Below are 10,180 nucleotides of genomic sequence, written 5' to 3' on the forward strand. Positions count from 1 at the left end.
CAAATAGCCGCCTAAACGCCCATTATAAACAAATGGTGTACCTTTCGAAAGAAATCATCCTTCGTCCAGTCTTCAGCGTCATTGAGAGGGTGAGGTAATTGGAGATCATGAAAGGGTTGCACTCACGGTAGTCGTTGGTAAACTGTGTACGCCAACTGGACCGCAAAGAGGACCTCTAGATCAAGATCGGGTGTACATTACCTCGGCGAGTTCCAGTCATCTCAACTCGAAAAGATCTGCGCCGGAAAACACAAGGTGCTTAACGATTGATTACAGATGGATTACAGATAGGACTATACCAAAAATACGGTGTCTTTTGAGAAGCTAAACAAGAGCGGCCAATTACTGAGCGGAAGGAGGCTGTCGTCTGACTGCGGCATTGTAAACGTTCATGGCGTCAGTATTCTCCACAATCACCTACGGACGCTCAACGCCAGAGACGGCGATCGCCTCTACCTCGTCGAAATTGTAAAGAGGTTTGAGTTGTGTCCTCCTCCGAAACAAAATGTAGCGTCGGATCCAGTACGGGAGGAACTCGCGGAGCTGGTATGAAGCGTGCTTTGAGGTAGGCACGGCGAAGACGTAATCAAGCTCCTCGAGGGTTCGTTGTTTTGTTTCTATGGCAGGGAACTAAATATGGGTTAAAGGAGACCATGGAAGGGCAAGGCGAACCTGGCATCAAGAAGAAAATCATGATCAACGCGGCAACATTGAGGCCAGCATAAAATCCGAATGCTCCAACTGGTCCCAGAGCACTGAGGAGTCGAGGGAACGTCAAGGAGATAACAGAAGCCCAGAATAGGCACGTCGCAACTGCCCATGACATACCCATCTCTCTGTGCGTCAGTGGGAATACTTCCGCCGAGTATGTGAACGGCACTGGCCCCTCTCCAGGCGAATAAAAAGCTGTACATGACACGTGAGCGGATCCCTCACATGCACAAGAGTGACAAACCCGCGAAGATGAAGATGAACAACGCAATTAGGGGAACCCTCGCTTGACTCGTTTCTGGGATATAGAAGCAGAATCCAGCTGCGAGGAGAGTCCAGGCCATGTTCGGGAACGTGAACAACAGCAAATTCCGACGGCCGAACGTGTCGATCGTCTATGTAAACCTTGTCAAAAGATCATCAAAAAATCATTCTAAAAACATACCCAAACAGCAGGAAATGCGAAAACCCAGTTGATGAGACCGAAACCCCACGAAGCCAAAAGAGCCTGTTTAGAAGAATACCCGGCTTGTACGAAAATTGTCGATGAATAAAAGGCGATAATATTGATACCACACATCTGCTGAGCAATCATCACAACCCAACTGGCGAGCGTCGCGCGGCGTATGCGGGGAACCGTAAAAAGCTCAAGGAAGCGCGTGAAGTACGTGGAACCGTGAAGAACCTTGTACTCTTCCACGAGCTGGCAATGGACATAGTACAAGTCACGCGCAGCTTGCAGTTCACTGTTGCGGAGACGACAGAATGATCTGAAGGCCTCGGCGTAACGACCTTTTTTCATCAACCAACGGGGAGATTCTGCAATACAAGACTTGGTGACACAACTCGTGAAAAAAAACAAGACGTACCAGGGCAGAAATAAATACCAATTGTCAATGGAACGGCAGGAAGGAAGGCAGACCCAAGCTCTAGTCGCCAAGCGATATTCCCCACCCCTTGCAGAGCAAGATTGGCGGAGAACCCGAGGAAGATGCCAAACGCAGTCTACAATCAGTGGCGTCAGGACCACTAAAGGTAAAGTCCAAAACGATAGATGGTACTTGCCCACATCTGCCAGGACATGACAAGACCCCCACGAATAATTGCTGGGACGTTTTCGGCGGCAAAAACAGGGGATGTCGATGCTTTGGGACCCATCCCCAAACCTAGGAGCAAGCGACAGACCTAAAATTAAGTGAGTAGAGCCAAGATCGAATAATAAATCGTGTCCCACCAAAAGCTGCGGCCAGGTTTGCGCCAACCCTTGTCCAATAACGCTTAAAATGCAGAAGATACCACAGAAAAAGAGGGTTCCACGACGCCCAAAAAAGTGATTCAGAGGATCGGTAAGCCAACACCCAAGAAGGCAGGAAGCGATATAGGGGCTGTCAAGATAAGAGTAAGGTAATCATGGACGGTGGCGGCAAGACCGCTGAATTGAAACGTACCCGGAGTTGATGAGCCCGACAATCCAATCATTCCTCTGAGCGTTTGGGCTGCCAGGCGTATTGTCGATCCCAAGCGCCTGAGGGAAAGATAAGTTGGCGCCGTTAGAGCCAGTCTGATCCCAGCCCCTGTATGAATGAACTGATGAGTATCAAGGTGGGGAATGACAATAATTTCGCAATACCCACTGGACTGCAGCGGCCAAACTACAAATGACTACAGTCAAGTACAGTTCGCGCGACTGGCTCCACCGATCTTTGATGAATTAATATCAGTGGAGTTCTGGGGCTTCATATTAGATCACGTACGCGTCGTTTCTCGCCGGATAACTTCCTTGTCTTCCTCAGTCATTCCGGAGATTTGCTCAAAGTCTTTCGGGTTCTGCGCGAGAAGAGCTGCTTTCTCAAAGAGACCTAATTTGTCTTCCAGCCCTTTCTCTTTGACGAATTCCTCCACATTTTCCATGAGCTGCTCTCGTGAGAGGCCATGTAGTGGGTTCTGTATCCTGCGAGCGACGGTGAGTTGTAAGATGATATCCCCGAAGATAAGCCTGGACAACTCAAAACTCACTTTGCCTGGATATTGTTAGCGAGATCGATCTGGAGCTGAGCCTCTAAAGCGCCATGCCCGGCACCATTGCCTTTCTCATTAGAAAGTTTGTCAAAGGACATTGCGAAAGACGAGGAAGAGTGGAGAGCTAAAGCTCAGATAAACAATTTGTGCGAAACCTGCAACTTAAATAGAGACTTCGATTTTTTGATCAATCACTGCATCATCAAGTGCGCTGTACCACACACAGCCTGGTTGCTGCTCCAAGTGCTTCTGAGTCTCTTGGAGATAAGTTTGGCCAGGACCCCAAACTCCAGATTATTCGGGATCTCGGTTCTCCCTACATTGGATGAACTCAGGGAGTGAGCTTAGATGTGGTTTGATAGCTATCAGCAAAACGAGAGGCCCAATTTTTGTTATTTCCTCCCAATGCGACACAAACCGTAAAACATACCCCAGCAAAACATCTGAGAAAACGCGCATGGGATCCCCTTCCGTATTCTGAATTGAAAGACGTCAGCTGAGCGCGCTAGCAGTGGCAAGATAGTTGTCACCAGAAATTGCTTCAAGGGGGCCTTGCGAGTCTCTGAGTCAAATCCGGTTTGTGCAGAAGTTGATGGGCATGTCACGATTGCCAAATCTAGGCGTGACATCGCGTATCGTGGAGAGCTGGAATCACTTGATGATGCTGGGATTTACGGAATATGATGTAATCGCATCCGTTGATCGCGAATCAACAAAAAAAAAACAAAAAAAAACAACTCATTTCGGACTCTGCGACAGCTCTGGTAGATGCGAATGCTCGCTAAAGGAATTGCATGCGAATGGGAGGAGTGGGAAGAAGATGGTTGTTGACGTCGAAATCTGATCGTTGTCCCTGTTGAGTCCATCGTTCGTCGATTCATGGGTGACATTCAACATAAGTAGAAGTAACTTCACGCAGCATGGCTTGGCTACAAGGGGTTTATTCAATCCAAGCCATCCTAACGAATCGCTTTCAGGCAACAGCAACGAAAACTTTAGTGAACATCAGGCATCCCATCATCATCAAGAACCAAGACTGAGCGCTCCAGCCACCCCGCCGATAAAGAGGATCACAGATAGAAGCATTCAATGATGCATCAACTGCGCGCCCTCACCTCAAAGAAGCTCGGGCAGCTCAACGATTGCTCTTTTGCTTCTTAGTTTTACGATCGTCCTTCCCATCAAGCCTCTCCGAAGACTTGCCTGCCCTCTTGTTGATAACGCGCTGCAACGACCGCTTCGTCTCTCCATCCGGAAAGGTCGAGAGATCGAAGTAGTTTCCGGCGTATTCAAGGAGCCTAGAAGAGATGTTAATCACGAAAGCGGCTGAGAGCAGTCAGAGCGTACCATTCAGGCCTGACTTCTGAGACGGTGCGGATGTACGGCCGAGTGGTCAACACGAATTCGTTGAAGAGGACCCACTCAGGTTGGGTATCCAGACCGCAGGATGGATGGAGACCAACGTCCTACACAAAGATGAGTGAGAATCGCCAGTGGGTCAATTTGAGAAGCAACGTGCCTGGTTGTCCTTCACAGTGAGATAATTCCCTTTCTCTCCTTCTTTTTTGTGCGCAACTTGCATGAAGAACCCGCACACCAAGGCTTTCCGAATGTTAGTGTACAGTTTCTTCTCATCTGACATCGACAGCAGATCTATATCAAAGCGCTCCATTGTCCGCTGTAGCTGCGCACGAACATTGTCTGCTTGTTGCAGCGCACGATGGGATAGGTAGTGTGTCCATGTCCAGTTCTTGTCATGGATATCTGATGAGGAGGAAGTGGCAATAAGAAGGAATAGTAGAGGGGCTTGCGATGGATAGCTTACTTTGCATGTACTGGTTATAAACATTCAACAACGTCAGATGATCTCCGTCAGGAACTGTCAATAGAGCCTTTGCAGCGTCCGCCTGTTGTCTTTGATTGTTCGGTCGAAGCCACACATTGGGTACTATGGATGATGTTCGTCAGGAAGATGCAGCATTCGAAAAGGTCCATGACATACCTGACATCATCGCGGTGATCGTCAACATCTCATTACTGCATTTGAATTCTGGGCTAACAATCAGCAGCTTCGATAGCTATTGAAAGAATTAGTCGAATGAAAATCCCAGCGTGGAGGGTATCTACCTGCGGGTCTAGAGGAAACTCGGCCATCGTAGCACCTAGGGCGGTGAGGTTCCCGTCGTCGTCTAAAGCCGAGAGGTAATTCAATAGTTCTAGTGCCCTCATAAGCGTCTCAGGTGCCGGGGCATCAACATAGTCAAATCGGACAAGATCCTATTGAATCAACTCCGTCAGATTGCAGAGTCTCCCCAAAGCATGGAAACTGACCTTGATTCCAAGTTTCACCAGCTCCAGCACCGTATTACTCAGATTACTCCTCAAAATCTCCGGATGAGTCTGCTCCTCCAGCTCCGACATAAAGTCCTTCTCAGTGTACAGCCGGAAGCACTTTCCTGGCCTCGTACGTCCTGCACGTCCTGCCCTCTGTTGAGCTGACGCTTTTGATATGGGGCTGACGAGCAAGCTCTCCACGCGTATTCGTGGGTTGTAGACCTTTTGCTTCGAAAAGCCTGGGTCTACAACGTAAACGATTCCGTCGATTGTCAGCGACGTTTCTGCGATGTTCGTCGACACAACGACTTTCCGTCCAGGTGGACCACCAGTCGACCGGGCAGCAGGAGGTGCGTCGAATATCCGTTGTTGTTGTTGTGGGGGAAGAGAGGAATAAAGAGGAATGCAGATAAGGGGGCCCACAGACTCCGAATCTTGGTTGATGAGATCGTCTGCCTCTAGCTTGATCTTGCGACATGCGTCCTCGATTTCCTCTTCACCAGTCAAGAACAACAAAACATCGCCTTCATCTTCCGCACGATGAATCATGAGTACTGTCCTGATAGCAGCCTCCACATAGTCGGGTTCTGGCTCTTGTGTGTAGAAGACCTCCACTGGATGTGTCCGACCTGGGACTTTGAAAAGTGGGGCTGAGACGTCGGAGCGTAGGCTGAAGTATTTCTGGAACTTGACGGCATCGAGAGTGGCCGACATGACAATGATTTTGAGGTCAGGCCGCCTCTTGGCAACACCTTTAAGCAGACCCATGAGGATATCGGTGGCAAGGGTGCGCTCGTGGGCTTCGTCAAGGATGATGGTGGAATATCGCTCAAGGCTGGGGTCATTCATGGCTTCGCGTAAAAGCATACCATCCGTCATGTATTTGAGAAAGGTTGTTCCAGGCTCTGTCATGTCTTCGAAACGGATCGAGTAACCAACGTGTCGGCCCAGCTGGACTGTGGAGGTTGAGCAAGTCCAGTCGAACCAGAAGGACAAAAATAACGTACCGTCCATTTCATCAGCTACGCGTTTAGCCACTGACATCGCCGCCACCCTTCTAGGCTGTGTGCATGCCACAATTTTGCCTTTGGTATGCGGCAAGTCTGAATAAGCAACGAATTGTGGGATTCTACCAACTTGAGGTCAGATGGGGCTCCATTATGACTGAATTCACTATACGCACTGTGTCGTCTTCCCCGATCCTGTCTCGCCGACCATTACGATGATCTGGTTTTCGCTGAACTGTCCCAATGAATCAGCGTCGATTCAAGAAAGTGCGACGACGAGGAGGGTGGTTCCATCCCTAAAGATAGTCACTCAAACCCCTCCTCGAGTCTAGCTCAGCCATTCCACTCACGATTTTCAAGAACTCGTCCATTTGTGTGAAAACAGGTAGTTTCTTCCGCGCTTCAAGAATCTTCTTGTATTGGGGCGTGTGAGGCTGTTTTGTGAAAGGATTTATGTCTCCATCCTATAACATAATGTCAATAAATGAAAGGTCGGCGTAGAGTTAATTACGCACCAAAGCCTTGCGAACTTGTTCTCCGATCACTTTTCGCGGCAAAAAACCGTACAACGGCTCCTTTATGCTTGGACTTGGTGCGGGCTCGGGTGCTGCCCCCTTTCTTCCATTATAATGATGCGCAAGATACGGGTTGTCCTTGGGGTCGGTCCCGGCCATGAATGGGTGGTGGTGGTGGTGGTGGTGGTGGTGGTGGTGGTGGTGGTGGTGGTGGTGGTGGTCGATGTCAAGTGAGGAATATTGGGCCTCGGGACCGAGAGAAAAATCTCCATCTGTCACGTGCTTTCTCCCTCTTCCTCCTGTATAATATTGTCCCATTCGCGATGAGCAAACGGCCCCCAAATGAGCTTGAAAGTAGGCTTCACCAGGCGGCGCTTAGCTCCTCAAAGAAGGTAAGGCTTTGAACGCGGTTTTTTGGCAAATCTCTGACAATTTCACAGGAAATAACCGCAAAACAAGCAGAGTCCATCATTTCCGATCCCAGTGCCAGGCAAGATGCACTCAATTTCTTGCTCGGAGTTGGGCTGTTCAAGTCTCTGAAGGATCCGAAGGGGCATATATTGTTCAGGGCGGTGACGAAGAACGAGCTAGTCGCGTACGTTATCGACACATCTCGTTGCCATGTGCTAACGTCCTCGCAGCACGAAAGACCTGACGGGTGAAGAGAACCTCGTTCTAAGTCACATCAAGATTGCAGCGACCGAAGGTGAGCGCCAGCCTCCGAGATCAACTCTCGTCAACTCAACTTTTACTACGCACAGGGATCTGGACGAAACACCTGAAAGCCAAGACGAACCTGCACCAAACCGTCATCGATCGATGCTTAAAAACTCTAGTGCAAAAGCGCCTCATCAAGCGCGTGCCTTCTGTACAACACCCAACCCGCAAGATCTACATGCTCGAAGGCCTTGAACCTTCCATTGCTCTGACGGGCGGACCTTGGTACACTGATAACGAGCTCGACACGGAGTTTATTCAAAACCTCACGGAGGCATGTTTTAAGTTTATTAGCGATCTGGTGAGCATCTCTTTCCACAAATCAAAACTACAGCCATGGAGCTCCTCATTCACAGAGCTTCCCCAAACGGAAGGAAGGCGCGCCCGGAGCGCTTTATCCCATCTCCAACGCACCACAATACCCTACCGCCCAGCACATCAGAAACTCTCTCCGGAAAGCGCAGCTGACAGAGACCGACCTCACAGTCGAACACGTGGAGATGCTTTTGAATGTGCTGGTTCTAGACGGAAAGATAGAAAAGGTGAGTTCGACTCCTCGATTTGACCCCGCTAATCACCACCCCAGCTTCCAGCGTTCGGCAGCGCCCTTTGGGATTCATCCGCAATTGGGGATGAAGATTCGGACGACGATCGGAGGAGTCAGAAAAAGCGAAAACATCAATCGGACGATGAAGACGACAAGAGGAAGAAGCGGAAGCGGAAGAAGCATGTCATTAGCAGCAACGACGACGAGAGCAGCGCGTCTGACTCTGGTTCGCGGAAGAAGCACAGACGAAAGCGCGCCAAGGACGATTCCGACTCTGATGACTGCGATTCGGATGAAGAGGTGAAGAAGAAGAAAAAGAAAAATAAGAAGAGGCGTGACTCGTCCAGCGAGGATGACAGCTCAGACGACGACCACAAGAAGAAAAAGAAGAAGAAAAAAGTCAAGCAAGAGTCATCCGACGAGGAATCCGACCGTCCTCGAAAACGGGGGAAATCCTCCAAGCGCTCTTCTTCTCCCGCAGCCGCATTTGACGAATACGATACCAGCTCCGGTGGCACCGTCTACCGTGCCATCAAAGCAGAAACGATATTCCTCGGATGGTCCGAGACACCATGTGCGCTATGCCCCTCGTTTGAATTCTGTAAAGACGGTGGGCCTGTGAATCCGAGGGAGTGTGTGTATTATGGTGATTGGCTTACGGGTGGAACGGTAGCTGGTGTAGAGGATATGATATAAACTCTAGGAAAGAAGGATCACATTAAGCTATATTCATTTCTTGGTTAACTTGATTCGCATTGACTTCTTTCTGGTCGGCAAGAATTGTAGGCAAACTATCTGTTTCGAGCTCGTCTAGCACGTTAGATGAATGGGTGAACCGAATATAATTGGCGCCTGTCACACAGATGTCCGGGAAGAGCGTTGGAAGAGCGTATATGGCCACGCATTCTCCCTTCATTGAGTGACAGTCTCCCCTTCAAGCATCTTACTGAGATGTTTCAAGAGGTTCTCAAGACAGGATGGAGCGTTGGAGTGAAGGTCACAAGTCCCAAATTGAAGTGATTCGTTCAAAATTCGTTGTCTTCTAGGGGGTCAGAACAGGTACTACGTACTACTACAAGTTCCATTAGTTAGTCAATCGGAAGAAGAGAAAAGACCACGTGAACCCTGCAAATCCAAAAAATTCACTTGTACCGCCGTGGTCTGTCTGCGAGAGTAAGAAAAGACAACACTTGGGTGCCTTCCGAAGTGCCACAAATGGACAGATTAGATTAGATTATTTTCATTTTATGTTTGTTTGTTTGGTACAAGTTTAATTTGGTACGTATTCGTGCGATTTTCAAACTTGCTCAAAACACTTTCGCAAATCCAAGTTGGCTCGCTGCGAGTTCATTCAGAAACGACAAAATGGTCCAAATAGCAAATGTTCATCTAGTCCTGTCCCTGGAGGCCGTGCGCACAGCGCTGTCTATCGATGAAGGGCCATCTTTTGAAGATCAGTATCGGAAGCGTCGATTGCGATGGAAGAACTCGCCAGCACAGCCAGCGGTAATTTCGGCTCCTCAAGTAAGTCTGTCTTTGGATTTCTCCACATTTTACATCAAGGTCATGATCGCGTACCTTGGGAGCTTCAGAACATATAGAGATCGCCCTGATACCTGACAGCAGAAATGCTACAGTCGTGGACAAGCAAAGCCAATGTATCTCGAGTTGAGATTTTTCCAGATTCTGGCTCGGATTTGCGAAATACGTCGAAAAACACACCTCCGAAGTTTTTCCCACGAGGAATTGGGTGTGGCCAAAATTTTCGACCAAAAAACTGCAACATTTAAGGAGAAAAACAGGTCAAAACCGCCCAGAAATTATCGAAAGTTGGTACCTGTGCTGGGCTTCGGCTGGAAGCTACTCAGAAAGGGCAAAGAATCCATCAGAAAGGGATTTCCCTGCGTTTTGAAAGCCTAGTGTGATGGAATTTCTTAGTCCCGTGATAGATGTCACATCAAAAGTGACTAAGTGCCCAATTTGGGTCAATGTCACTGCAGGAGTGGGCTTGTTTGCACTACGGGAAAATTGTAAATAGAAGAAAGATATAATAGAATCTTGTTACAGGTCAAAGCATCAGATCAAACTGGAAGAAACTTGAAATATATTCTCTCTCTTGTCTAGGGTTTATCTGCTACCCCAAACTAAGATATATTTTAAAAATATTCTATTTAAGTTTTGAGAAGAAAGGGGCACTCGAGACAGCGACGAATATGTAGGGCTACACATGTATAAACATATGCTCTCAAAACTGCGGGATACGCTGTAATCTCTTTTGTTCTGATATATTTGCTCTCAATTTCTAAGTTTGGGGTTGCAGATAAACCTTA

The 10,180-nt window shown here is 48.5% G+C and overlaps 3 protein-coding genes across 3 annotated transcripts; 1 reads left to right on the forward strand and 2 right to left on the reverse strand.

The window, feature by feature from the left end:
* Positions 1-417: 417 nt before the first annotated feature.
* Positions 418-2,828, reverse strand: LACBIDRAFT_248684 (uncharacterized protein; the record flags this gene model as incomplete). Its single annotated transcript, XM_001879354.1, has 12 exons — positions 418-617; positions 673-906; positions 956-1,106; positions 1,157-1,530; positions 1,581-1,716; positions 1,739-1,740; positions 1,773-1,896; positions 1,946-2,096; positions 2,160-2,285; positions 2,346-2,412; positions 2,466-2,662; positions 2,728-2,828. 12 exons carry the CDS (start codon positions 2,826-2,828, stop codon positions 418-420), a joined length of 1,863 nt encoding a protein of 620 aa, XP_001879389.1.
* Positions 2,829-4,249: 1,421 nt separating this feature from the next.
* On the reverse strand, positions 4,250-4,678 carry LACBIDRAFT_178572 (uncharacterized protein; the record flags this gene model as incomplete). Its single annotated transcript, XM_001879355.1, has 2 exons — positions 4,556-4,678; positions 4,250-4,494 (listed from the first exon to the last, which is right to left on the reverse strand). Coding segments are annotated over exons 1-2 (252 nt in total), but the record flags the coding sequence as incomplete, so codon positions are not given.
* A 2,231-nt stretch (positions 4,679-6,909) lies between these two features.
* LACBIDRAFT_317855 (uncharacterized protein) lies at positions 6,910-8,546 on the forward strand (the record flags this gene model as incomplete). The annotated part of the gene is made up of 6 exons (XM_001879105.1): positions 6,910-6,978; positions 7,027-7,181; positions 7,228-7,292; positions 7,348-7,604; positions 7,660-7,845; positions 7,890-8,546. The coding sequence occupies 6 exons, from the start codon at positions 6,910-6,912 to the stop codon at positions 8,544-8,546; spliced, it is 1,389 nt and encodes a 462-aa protein (XP_001879140.1).
* Between the last annotated feature and the right edge of the window lie 1,634 nt (positions 8,547-10,180).

The sequence above is a fragment of the Laccaria bicolor genome, genomic scaffold (assembly GCF_000143565.1).
Source record: "Laccaria bicolor S238N-H82 LACBIscaffold_8 genomic scaffold, whole genome shotgun sequence".
In the NCBI taxonomy this organism is placed as follows: domain Eukaryota; kingdom Fungi; phylum Basidiomycota; class Agaricomycetes; order Agaricales; family Hydnangiaceae; genus Laccaria; species Laccaria bicolor.